This window comes from Hermetia illucens, chromosome 2, assembly GCF_905115235.1.
Source record: "Hermetia illucens chromosome 2, iHerIll2.2.curated.20191125, whole genome shotgun sequence".
Taxonomy (NCBI): domain Eukaryota; kingdom Metazoa; phylum Arthropoda; class Insecta; order Diptera; family Stratiomyidae; genus Hermetia; species Hermetia illucens.
Genome location: NC_051850.1, coordinates 97,254,628 through 97,268,090, shown reverse-complemented (window position 1 = coordinate 97,268,090; position 13,463 = coordinate 97,254,628). Strand labels below are relative to the sequence as shown.

General features: G+C 39.8%; 1 protein-coding gene across 3 annotated transcripts in view; it reads right to left on the bottom strand.

Moving 5' to 3' along the window:
- Positions 1 to 13,463, bottom strand: part of LOC119647934 (tetraspanin-18) — a 145,051-nt gene continuing 131,588 nt past the window's right edge. For all 3 annotated transcript variants that reach the window (XM_038049276.1, XM_038049274.1, XM_038049277.1), the window contains 3 exons: positions 4,351 to 4,425; positions 3,988 to 4,272; positions 1 to 590 (listed from right to left, as the gene is read on the bottom strand). In XM_038049276.1, the coding sequence (XP_037905204.1) occupies positions 438 to 590; positions 3,988 to 4,272; positions 4,351 to 4,425 (513 nt within the window). In that variant the 3' untranslated portion in view covers positions 1 to 437. The remainder of the gene's footprint in view (positions 591 to 3,987; positions 4,273 to 4,350; positions 4,426 to 13,463) is intronic.

Here is a 13,463-nt window from a genome sequence, read left to right as displayed (position 1 = left end):
TATGTTGAGACGGAAAGGTTTATTTATTTAAAAAAAACACATGTACTTACATTATGGGTTTTTAAATACATAACACTTAAAACCTACATACAAAGGTATAAAAACTTCATTTTTACAAAAAGAAACTTTTGAGCTGTTCGGTTTCAATAATCTACAAACTCTTTTTGACTCGACAGAAGTTCTAGCCTTATAAACATACATAAGTGTAACTTTTATATCCTGTATGACACTTCCCCAATAAAAAAGAGTCTACAGGTACTTTTGTTTTCAGATTTAGTTCTAAAATATTTCAGAAAATTATTAAATTAAAATTAACGTGCACTAAATTACATCGACTTTAAATATTAATCTATCAATATTTTGGACCCTTCGATGAATCTTAGCAATAGTTAATGTCAACGTTTGCTAAATAAAAGGCACATTCGTTAATTCCACATTTACAGCCGCATTCCGCGGTATTTATCTATTGCTTTACATAAACAAAATGCCAAGAAGATTATTATTAGTTCCACAAGTGCAATTCCGACTCCAACGATGATGATTATGTTCTGGTGATTGATTAGCCATTCGACCATTGCTTCGAAGCAACCCTAGTAAAAATAATGAAATATTTGTAAGAAATTATAGATAATTATAAAGTGTGGACACGCAAATGCTGAATGCAGTAAATTTGCATGTAGTCTTACAAAACTAGACGATTACATAATAGATTATTTATAGCTTTTAGAGAGGCTGTAAAACGTCATTGCGATGGAAATGTCATCACCACCATCGTAAACTATAGAATGTGACTACTTTTACATTAGCGTGAAAGGAAAATATTTTCTTATAAATTGTTCTGCGTCCTCGATTTTCAAAAAAATTAGAAATTCGGTAATGTTGCGGGCTTCGGACTATCTTCAATTCAAGGGTAATGTATCTAATTCATACTACGTGAATGCATCATTCATTACGATGGTGACGTTGATGTAAACAATTTAAGATTTACTTATTTTTCAATGTTAGTTGACGCTGAACAAGATTCTCTAGGGGTGAAACCTGAAGCTAAGCGGAACCTCAAGCTAAGATGTGAATACCATGCCAAGGCAGCCGCAGTGAACTCTGGGTACCAGGCAAACCCCAGTTTCAACTAGCTTTGTTTCGGGAAAGGTGTTCTTCCGAGATGGATTTACTTTCCCCGGTAAAATTGAGTGACGATTCAACCCTGAATGAAGGGGCAACACTTCGTTCATCGGTAGAACGCCCTTCTGTCAGCACCCCTGACCCCGAACTTCAGTTTGCGCCATCTGTTGAGGCTAAAGTCTTGCCCACGGGTAAGCCTCTGTCCTCGAACAAAAAACACCCTCCGGAAAACCCATTTCTGATAGAACAATGCCTCCGGGTTGGTCCTTCGGGTGAACCACAACCCCCGGGTGCTGCTAAGATTGAGGGAAAGGAGTGGCCCGAGTATCTGCAGCTAAGCGCAAACGAAGGAACAGTCCTCTAATTGTCTCAACGCTCCCCCCAAAGGGCAGCAGCTAGCAGCAACGGCTAAGTCTTCATTTGCGGCCAGGGCTATCGAATTCGATGGATGGAGCTTGTGTAACGATACTAATTCATCCGGTTACGATACGATACGATAAGGATTACATCTTTGCAAGTCATTAAACTTCGCTTTGGGTCTGCATATACCGTAAAATGTTACAACTAAATTCCTCCAGGCAGTACTTCTCCTCCCTCAACGATGTGTGGGACGGTGTGCGACTAACTCTGAAGAGGGTCTCAGAGCTGCTATCATTCAAAAAGTGTAGTGGTGCGGAAGTTTTAGAACAATGTGTCTAAAATAACCTCATCAGCTCCATTTTGATGCTACTAGCCAATAAGGCAGGAGAGGGGGGGGGCTTTCCTTACTATCGGCGTTCGTCAACTGGATATTAAAAAAGTTCGGGAACAAATGGGCTGATGGCTGTACTCTGGGCTTAGGACCGTGACTTGCAGCCCATGGAGTATTCAACTGAAGTGTAAATGAGGTGCCACATTAAAAAAAAAATGCAGTATTGTAAAGCGGCTACTGCACTTATCAGTGTTGGGATCAATAACTGCAAGACATTCATATACCTCAAACAAGGATTAGGGAAGTCAGGGGCTTAAACTTCCGATATGATGACCCACTGCATGTCGATGGAAGTCATAGACCCCGTTCCTGCATGGTAGTTTCAAAAGATCTGCAGGCTATCTTGATTAACAACCTATGTGGTGGTGGCACGACAACGGTGAAACTGGCAATAATAAGTCAACAGTGAAGTAAAGAGATTTTTCGAGTTCTGCTTATTTCCCCTACGACGCGGATCAAGTCCGTAGTGGAACATTCATCAGAGCTATCCAATATGCCAAAAGTAAAGGCATGGAGGTAATAATAGGATGTGATGTTAATGCCCATCATGTATGCTGAGGAAATTCCAACACTAACGCGAGAGAATCGAGAATATTAGAATATCTGGTAGGAACCAAACTGCAGATTCTCAATTTGGGTAATGGACTTTTTTAACGTGGTCAGGGAACAAGTCATCGACATTACGGTGGCATCCCCTGGCATTGCAACTCTTGTCGAAGAGTAGAGAATATCAAACGATATTATGCTTTCGGATCAGGCATTTTGATTTTGATGCTGGAAATGAGAATACAACCCAGATGATCACAACTGGCATGGGAAGAGAGCTCCACTCAATATGACGAAGAAGAGTAAAACACCATCATGTAACTTGGATTTGGTAAAACAGAGGAGAACGGCAAGGGTGCACCTCAACCAGTTATTTATCTACGCTACGAGCTCGCGGTAAAAATTGAGATGGCGATGTCCGAAAAAGAATACGTCTTAGGCGCATTCATGGTCCCCGAAGAGGAAGAGATTTTCCCTCCTTTGTAACCAAAATTGTGGTGAACTGGATCATCTGAACTAAAAAAACACGGTCGTTTTGGGCTATGAAACGTTAATCTTTTATTTAAAGTTGAACGCTTAAACACCACATTTTTATGTATTGAATAAGCCTACCAAGTTTCGAAAAGATCGGTTTAGGAATTTTCAAGTAATTTTGGCCACAGGTTTCAAACATGTCATTTGTAGAAAAACACTTCAGGTCGTTTACTATACGGATTCGTCTTTTTCGAAGATCATATCAAAGACAATTTTATTTGGATCAACTTGAAATTTTAAGGTAGTATTGTCAGATAGTTATACTTGAAATAAACGCAGTAAAATCAGAGTCACAAATGGGGTTAACCCCTTGAAAAGTGGGATATGAAAATCCTACCAAAACTACCACACGGAAAAAATTGGTGTGGTGGGCTTAGCTATATGCAACCAATATGAATCGGAGGAGGAGGAGAATGCCTTGCAATTCATATACAGCTGCCTGGCCATCAATTTTTGCCACTGGAGTACGATGGAATTTTGATTCTTTAAAAGAAAACCTGAACTGTCCATTCAATTTTCGATCATTTAATGGACCATTGTATTTGGTCTGAAATGAAAAGAAATACCCCCATATACCCCCCCCATATATATTGTGACTGCAATAGTTTCCTGTAGAGCCTCAGTGATATCCACTGACAATCGAGAGGAGCTTCCAAGTATTAAGAAGCTTAAATTATTGCATACTTACAAAGGTTTGAAATTGGTTTGGAAAATTCTGAATGTCATTTCGAAAATTCTGAAGCAGACCTACGAAACCTGTAATCAGATACCTTAAACGTCCACCTTATAGGGGATCATTGAACATGTGTTTGGTTTGATTTAAGGACTTAGCCAAAATGTATGCAAGTATGATGTAAGCTTTTAGGATGACAATAATTTTGTTATAGATTTTTCCAAATATCACCCTTGACTACGAAAGTATACATTAGATTCCATCTGCATTTTTAAAAATTATACTTCACTTTAATACAAAGTAAAATGTTATATTTTTCGTAAGCAATACTTCGTTGAAGAAAAAAAAGATTAAAAAGCACCTTGTTCATGTAGCTGTTAGCATCTGTTGGTGTATTCGGGCAGTTCGGATCCTTTAGCATGCCATTTTCTAAAATACAGCAGGTTTCTGGCACTGTTCTATTTCCCTTGTTGGCATTCCACGCTGGGGAGGACTCAAAATCTTTGTAGTTCTGTACGCCGCAACAATTTAAATCAATCATTATTTCGTTCCATGCTGCTGTTACGACATCGGTTTGATTGCTAGTAGAATACGAGTAGTATCGGGTGATAGTTGATTGGAGGAACTTCATGGTTTCGTCCTTGGTCTGAAACGGTTAGGTTCAAATGAGCCAAGGGTTTGGAAGCGAAATGTTTAAATTCTTTTGAAAACATTTATTACTTACTCGAGTTTTGTATCCGATAGCAAGACCACCGACGGTTAACTCCGCCAAAAGAATCAAAATCATTAAAATTCCATACTGAAAAAATAAAGTGATAAGATCCAATTAATAATGATGCGATAGATACAAATGCAAATTTGTAGGCTCAAATTATTACACTAATAAATGTTTTTACCATTATCACGGGCACTAAAAACTTGGTGGCAAAATAACACAATATATTATATTTGATGTAAATATGATTTTTATAAATCAATAGGTTTGATAGTTCGTTGATGAAACGCCTGTTGAACCAACACCAACAGCTCTACTACCAAACCCTATCTCCATCTCCACATGGTGACCGCTGGGAGCTCTTCCTTAACGAAAAGCTGCAGCCGGAGAAGGATGAAGACGGTCCTCCAGGTTGGGGGTGGGGAGGGCTGACAACCCTACACGGAAAACAACTTGTTACGAAGCCACAACCGGAGCCTCGGACTGGACGAATAACACAACGACGGACCCGGCAACGACAAAGGAATAACGAGTTGCGCATTTTCTCATGGAACGTGCGCTCCCTGTACAGAGATGGAGCTGCCAAGCAGCTAGCCGATATCCTGTCCCAACATCGGCTTGATGTAACAGCGTTACGGGAGATGCGTAGGACAGGGACCGGTTTCCTAGAGAAGAGTCGCGGATACCTTCTACGAAGCAGTAGAACGAACCCTGGAAGCCGGTCCCAGATATGATATCAAAATCATACTTGAAGATTTTAACAGCCAAGTAGGGAAGGGGCCGTATTCAGGCGATACGTTGGCTCCCATAGCTTACACCAAAATACAAATGATAACGGGTTGCGGATCATTCAATTATCAGTGTCACACGAAATGGTTGTTGGAAGTACCTGGTTTGCGCGGAAAGCGGCCCACATACGTGGGCCTCTCCAGATGGGACCACTTTCAACCAAATTGACCACGTGCTGATCGAACGACGTCACCTCTCAGCCTTGATGAATGTCAGAACATACAGGGGGGCCAATATAGACTCGGATCACTATCTCGTTAGCATGGTGCTCCGAGCTCGAATAACAACACCACCCAGAATCCCCTCTGACAATCAGGTGAGAGTTAACACTGAAGCTATCCACAACATAGCTCTCCGCAACACTTATAACGGCAGTCAACAGAGATCCTGGAGATAACGCATCAACAAATGATCTTCACAATTACCTGAAAAAGTTATCATAAATACGGCCACAAACATACTTGGCCCCAGCCGCAAAAAGTTTGACGATGACTGTAAGCTAGCAACGGAACGGAAGAGTGCTGCATATCGAGTAATGTTATACTCTTAAAGGACACGGGTACGCGCGCAGATTTATCACGAACTTCGGCGAGCGGAGAAGCGACTTCATTGCGTACAGGGAGCAATCGCACCAGGCGCGGAAGTTTTACCAACAAATCAGCAGGATGAAGCGTTACACACCTCGATGTTCATCCTGCCGAAACAAAGAGGGAAATCTGATTTCCGACAGAATGGGCATATTGGAGCGATGGGTTGAGTACTTTGAGAACACCCAGAACATCGGCGAGTTGGAGGTCCCGCCAACTGAAGACGACGGACAAATATTGCCACCACCAAGTATAGAAGAAACAGGCCGTGCAACTCATCGGGTTAAAAATAATAAGTTGCCAGGAGCCGATGGAATTACAACCGAATTGGTTAAATATGAAAACGATCAATTACACCAAGTGGTTCATCAACTTGTGCTCAAGGTGTGGGACAGCGAATCAATGCCTGCGAAGGGGAAAAAGGCATTATCTGTCTCATATATAAACAAGTCGGAATACCGGAAGCTCGCGCTTCGGGTATATAGGTTTTGTGTTCATCTTATGTAAGAAGTTTCAACGCACATTTTTCTATCCGTATATAGCTACAAATCCAACATACTCCTTCATATTTTTCCAAACTACGAGACATACGTACATATTACAGCCATAGATATTACCCTCACCCTAAACAAACAACCTGCCTATTTCCGAATACTGTACACATATATGCACGTATATAAATTGATCGTACCCATATTTCCAATTTACTTCTTATATCTATTTGAATTAGGCACTACTCGCAAAGTTCTTTAGCACGCATGTACTATCATATATACCTACATACACACATGTTTGGTTGACAAATAACTAAAAAACTAAAACAAAATAATTCTCTGGGACCCAATTCATAAGAACTCATTTCGTTGTGGTATTGACGAATTGATATGTGATGATGACGTCATGCAGGTTGTAAAGTGCACGAAATTCACAAAAAATTGTAAAGTTTCACCCCCTATAGCTCTGTTAATAATAGTTGGATTTTCTTCAAACGAGACCAAACTGTGCATTATGTTCTTCATTATACGCATGCCAAATTTTGTACTTCCGGGATGAACATAAGGGGGGTGCCGGGTAAATTTCTAAAATGTGGAAATATACTATAATATTATTAACTTTATTTGTGCAGATATTGGAACTGGATATATTTTGAGGCCTAGATTTCATAGAGATGCACCACTGTGATTTTTCGGTTGGATAGGTTCTGAGAACGAGACCTGTTACACTTTTTGGGGGTCATATTTTGAGCCCTCACTCCCTTATGTTTCACCCAAAATCAAATATTGAACCAGTTTCCAAAAGTACTAATTGAGACCTTTCATTTGAAAAATCTAGTTGTTTGCACTGATGAAGGGAACAAGTGGTTCTTGCAAATACCGATATTTCGGGAACCACTTGTTCCCTTCATCAGTGCAAATATCGGTATTTGCAAGAATAAATACCCACACCAACGAAAAAGAAACAACAAGTTTTTATTACTTCAATTAATTAATCGTTGGAAACACCGCATAATTTCACTCTGATACATACTCTCATCAATTTTCGTGACAATCGGTCCAGACGTTTCCGAATAAATCGGGTGTGGCAGACAGACGGACGGACAGACAGACACCGTCTCGATTCTAACAAGGTTTTGTTTCACACAAAACCTTAGAAAGGAGATATCACACAGTGCAGCAATTATAGAAGAATCACGTTGCTGAATACCATCTATAAGATATTCTCCGCTATCTTGCTAGGCCGGATAACCCCCTATGTTCAGGACATCATTGGCCCATACCAAAGAGGCTGCACTCCAGGCAAATCAGCAACAGATCATATTTTCTTTATGCGACAAGCGATAGAAAAACTCGATATCCCGACGAAATTGATAAAACTGAAAAGGCTGACCCTGACCAATGTGCGAGGCCAGATAAAAGCAGCAGGATCACTCTCAAGACCATTCGATATCATGCGTCCCCTTCAACCTGGCCCTCGAGAAAGTGATCCGTGATGCTGAGGTAAATGCAAGAGGTACGATCCTCATTAAGCCCACCCAACTACTGGCCTATGCTGACGATATCGACATCATGGGAAGAACCACCCGCGACGTATAAACTGCCTTCATCCAAATCGTGCGATCTTGGGCTGCACATCAATGAAGGCAAGACAAAGTATATGGTGGCAACGTCAGCACCGAAAACCAACCAACCAACAACATCAAACCGTACTGGTCAAATAGGAAGAATAAGGATAGGAGAATACAACTTTGAGACCGTTGATAATTTCTCCTATCTAGGGTCGAAAATCACAACCGATAACAGCTACGATGATGAAATCCGCGCACGGTTTTTGTCAGCCAACAGAGCCTATTTCAGCTTACAAAAACTGTTTCGCTCGAAACGTCTCACCATAGGGTCAAAGCTCTTACTGTACAAGCCAATGATCCTGCCAGTCCTCATGTATTCCTCGGAGACTTGGGTTCTTAGCAAGAAGAATTGCGAACTCTTGGTCGTGTTCGAGAGATGAATCTTCCGAAGAATTTTTGGCCTCCTACTTGAGGATGGACGATTCCGTAGCCTACATAACGACGAAATCTATGAGCGACAGCGGGTCACTTAATCCGTATGGATGGGGATGATCCAGCCCGGAAAGTCTATAAGGACAATATCTATGGTAGAAAAAGAAGACGAGGCAGACTCTGCCTAAGATGGGGCGATGGCGTAAGCCAGGACGCCAAACAGCTTTTAGGGATATAGAATTGGTGGACCTCCGCGCAAAACCGGGATGTCTGGAGTTCCTTATTAAGGCAGGCCTAGACCGGATACCGATTATTGCGCCGTTGATGATGATGATGATCTTGGAAGCCATCGTACTGACTCATAACGGCTTATTCACCATTTATCATATTCTCCGTTAAGAAGGGATGTAACATCCCTGAAATTATATGGAAGTGCCCCGCGCGAGCAGGATCTCCTACAAAAAAATACCCTTCCTTTGTCAATCGGTTTGGGAGAATATAATGTTCCATAAGCTGGCCTCCAAAAATTCTTTCCCATGGTTTTGAATTAAATCGGTTTTAATAATATGTTTCACGAGTTAATCCACCGATGAAGATACAATTTTCACTAATTTGCTCTTGCAGCCAACCGCAAATACATCCTCCACTTTGGCTTGAAATGATGTTTTATTATTGAGATTGCTTCCGAGTTATTCTTGCTTCAGGTTATGATGATTTTAGTGAGTAACATTAACACTTAGCATTGCAGCCGAGTTAATAGATTTTTTTCTACCAATTTAACTTTTAAAACTGCTCTTACATACCCCTAGTAATTAAAACCCAATTACACTGAAGTGTTAATGGTATCTTCCAATGAATCAATATTGTTTCCTGTTCACTCCTTGGTAGAGTATAGGGAATCCACACATTCAGATTGTGCTTCAGAGTCACTATCATCATACTTAACACTGGGTTAGTGATAAGCTTACAGTAGCGAGACAAACACGAGATAAACACAGAGACCCATGACGACTGGGATTCAAATCCAGAGCAGCGAGATTGGTAGGCTGACGTGCTACTTCCACAATAATCACGCCGTTAGTCAATGAACTAAAAATAACAAAAACAATCATGAGGATTATCTAACAGTCATGAAAGGTGTCTACCTATTTTATGTCTTTGGGTTCAGGTATTTTTCACAATGAATGGGTTTCCATTTAATCTATTGGAACCACTACAAATTGAGTAATTAAAATAATATTAACAAAATTATATCACAGTAAAACAGAAATTCGTTTTTCTTAAGAAAATTAGGGTCGCACTGAAAAATGTTGGGAGAGAAAAACATAACTTTTGCGTTTAGAAGTTTATTACTTCCAAACAGCATACTTTATTTATACAAATTGACATTCATATTTCAAAGCTACGATCCAGCGTTTATTTCACAATCCTAGCTATCGTAGTTTTTGAGTAATTGCGATATTAGTATTTGAAAGAAATTTATTTTTAAAAAAATTTAATAGCTGTGGCAGTTGAAGGGTTAAGATATGGAAAAAAAATTACTTTATATTTTTTGCTTAGAATCACATGAGAAATTTATTAATTTTATATTACTTTACATTTCATTTAATTAAAGATATTACAACAACGAAATAAAGATGGATATTTTTCTATCCAGTTGTTATGAAACGGAAATAACGGGACAATTAGCATATAAATTGGAAGTGAATCTTGACAAATACAATCTATCAAAATGCAAATATAATACCACATGAATGCACAAGCATTCAGGCATCGGCTCTAAAAGTAGTGCAATCATCCATTGTATGCCAAATGTATATCTTAACTTCATAAATTTCAATTTGCAATTCTTAATTTCTTCAATTCCTCAACGAAAAATTCATTTTCTGACCCAGTTAAATGAAATATCAACGACCAGTATGTGTCCAATTTAAGGTCTTGTGTCCGATGAAGTTAACGAAAATTCAAAACGAATTTTGTTTCTTGGATACGAAAAATAAAACTTCATGGAAAGTGAAGGCTGAAAGTGAACGAAACTTAACTTTAATTTCAAATTTACTTTTTTCGCTTTCATTAATTGAAAGTGGTTGAAAAAACGGACTGCTCGTATTATACTATCGAAATCGAAAGTACGTGAATATTAATTTATCTAAAAAAGTTACAATAACAATTACTTTATGTAACATAGAATTTATGAAATTTGATAGAAAATAAGAAAAATGCCACTTTGGGAGGTTAGTGCAAGTTTTCTTTTCGTTTCTTGGTTGCATGTAGGCATAAGAGGCTTGGAAGCTACTTTTGCCTCCACAAATTTAACTGTTTTCTAAAAGGTAAGATTATTGTTAATGACTTTCATATTGAATGAATGGCAAAAATCATGGTTGCTCCGATTTCTTGCGCAACCTTGTGTGAGAGTTGGAAAAGAAAATACTATTTTTCGACGTTCGGTTTTTATTCAAGGAATACTGCGGACTTCATGACTATCCATGATGTCACAATATAAATCAGTCCATTGTTACTACTCAAAGAATATAAAACTAAGAAAAATATTCGAAAGAAAACGCTAGTTGGTATTTCTCACAAGAAGAATTTAAATATTCTGCTTCACACTATTTGCCAGTAGTAAAATCTCGGTGATTCCTAAATTATATTCGTTCATAACAAATTGTTCCTGGGGAAAATTTAAGATAGTACTGAAATATAGGATCAATTTTAGTCATTGCGTTTATCTAAAATGGTTTGCTACGACCGTCTTCCGTCCAGTCCTTTGTAGAGTATAAAGTAGATTGTTTCAGTTTCATTACCGTCATGCTCAGTGGTAAGCCTACAATCCAAAGCCAAAAATATCCACGACGTAGCCAGGATTTGAACCTGAAACTCAAAGGTTTTTGAGAGAAGATCATCTGGAGTAAGAGTTGGCCACGAAAGACAATGAACTTGCTTTGAACATGTCCGAAATGTTAACGGCATGGTCTCGCGTAAAGGAGAAAATTTTTTGAAGCTATGGACATATCATCCATCCTAGGTAGAAAATAAAGGTCGCAATTTACCTATAAATGGGGCATAGTGCGTCAATTTTGCCTACGCACCATCGTTGTCGGCTTGTTAAAATGTGTTTTAACTATATCCAAGACTTCCCGAGAAATTTGCCCTCCCCTTCCATTGTTCTGCGCCATGTATGATATTTCGGAGGCGATCATTCGCCGGTCAGCCTAGAATAGTGGATTAGATTGCATAAAGTAAACGGTAAAGGTTAGTAGACTATCCCACGGAAACGCGGTTTAAATCTAACTGTTGACAGTGGGATTTGTATCGTGACTGAGAACCATTTGGCGTACGGTATGAAATGAAGAAAACTTCAGGAGCATGGACCGTACTGTCGTTAGATGATTTGTGACGAGTATACTTCTAGGAAAAATTATAGTTTAACGTTGCATTTTATCACCACTTTCACATATCGGCCAATTTAACCGTGAGGATGTGATTTTCAATGAAAATCAAAAGAAAAAGTCGTGCTAACGAGAATTCACTTGCCAAGATTGATCTAAACATTGAAGTCGATGGTAAACGACCAAAAGGCAGGCCTAAACAACCGTGGCTTGATACGCTGGATGAGGATTTAAAAGCCTCAAGATTGCACCCAAATCAGGCATTCGATAGAGCCAAATGGCGAAACCGATCACGACGAGCCGACCCGCTTGTGAACGGGAAAAAGGCTGAAGAAAAAGAGTGGCATGCTCAAGGTTGAATACATATTTGTGTATCATGTTCTACAATATACAAATTTTCCAACGAGTCTCCTACGTCTAAAAACGACACAAATTGTACCAACTGGTTCCCCACGTTGAGGATTGGGTGGGAAGGACAACCCTACACGGAAAAGCTAAGGAACCACGAACAAATCCAAGGACTGAATGGACTCGGACTGAAATGAATGAAACGAAAATGGAATGGGATATCTGATTTCCGACCGAGAATATTGGAGCGATGGGTTGAATACTTTGGTGAAGTGCTCAACATACAAAAAATCAGCGATTTGGAGGTCCCTGAAGACAACAGGCAAACACTGCCACCACAAAGCATGTAACAAACAGTCCGAGCAAGTCATCGGCTTAAAAATCATAAGTCGCCAGGGGCCGATGGAATCACGGCCGAACTACGTAAATATGGATGTGACCAATCACACCAAGCGGTTCATCAACTTATGCTGAAGGTGTGGGATAGCAAATCAATGCCTGACGGTTAAATGTGAAGACGATCAACTACATCAACTGATCCTCAAGGGCTGGCACAGCGAATCAATCTCTGACGATTAACAGCGAATCATTATCTGTATCATACATAGAGGGAAGCAATATGACGCAGTGCAGCAATTATAGAGGTATTGCCTTGCGTATTCTCATTTATAAGATATTTTCTGCTACTTTGCTTGACGGATAGCCCAATACATGCAGCATAATCGGCCTATACTAAAGAGGGTTCACTCCAGGCAAATCAGACAATGAACGGCGTCTCGCAGTAATGGAGACGAAGATGTTGCGTTGAACTAGTGCCCTAACACACCTTGATCATATCCGAAATGAAAATATCCCGATCGATATAGGGTTGCACCGATCATTGAAAAATTGCGACGTAGGTGTCTTCGATAGTATGGTCACGTAATTCGGACTAAAGAAACTTCACTTGCGAAGATTGGTCTAACATCCGAACCGATGGTGAACGACCAAAAGGCCGGCCGAAATAACGGTGACTTGATACGCCGGGTCCGCGTTTGAAAACCTCGCGACTTCATCTAGATCAGGCCTTTAACCGAGCAAAATGGCGCAACCGATCACGACGAATCGACCCTGCTTATGAACTCGACAAAGGCTAAAGAAAAAAAAAGAAGAAACAAGTCGGGGAACCGGAAGGTGGACGCTTCAGGTACGGAAGGTTTTGTGTATTTCTTAGTATGTAGCACGTAATATAGCCATATATTATGTGAGAGTATCCACTTTCGGGTGATGTTGACATTCATAGTCTTCAATTTTCAAAGAAGCAACAACTTTGACGTATTAAACCTTTGTTAGTAATAGTGTAGTAGTTCCACCGAACTTGGTACGATCATGCTGTACATTATAGCCTACATCACTGCAAAATTTCGTGGTGCTAGGATGAACTTAAGGGGGGTTTCCAGCCAATTACAAAAAAATATAGTAATATAGCGGCGCTAGATGTTGGGCTCCACAGTGATGAAAGCAAGTACACAT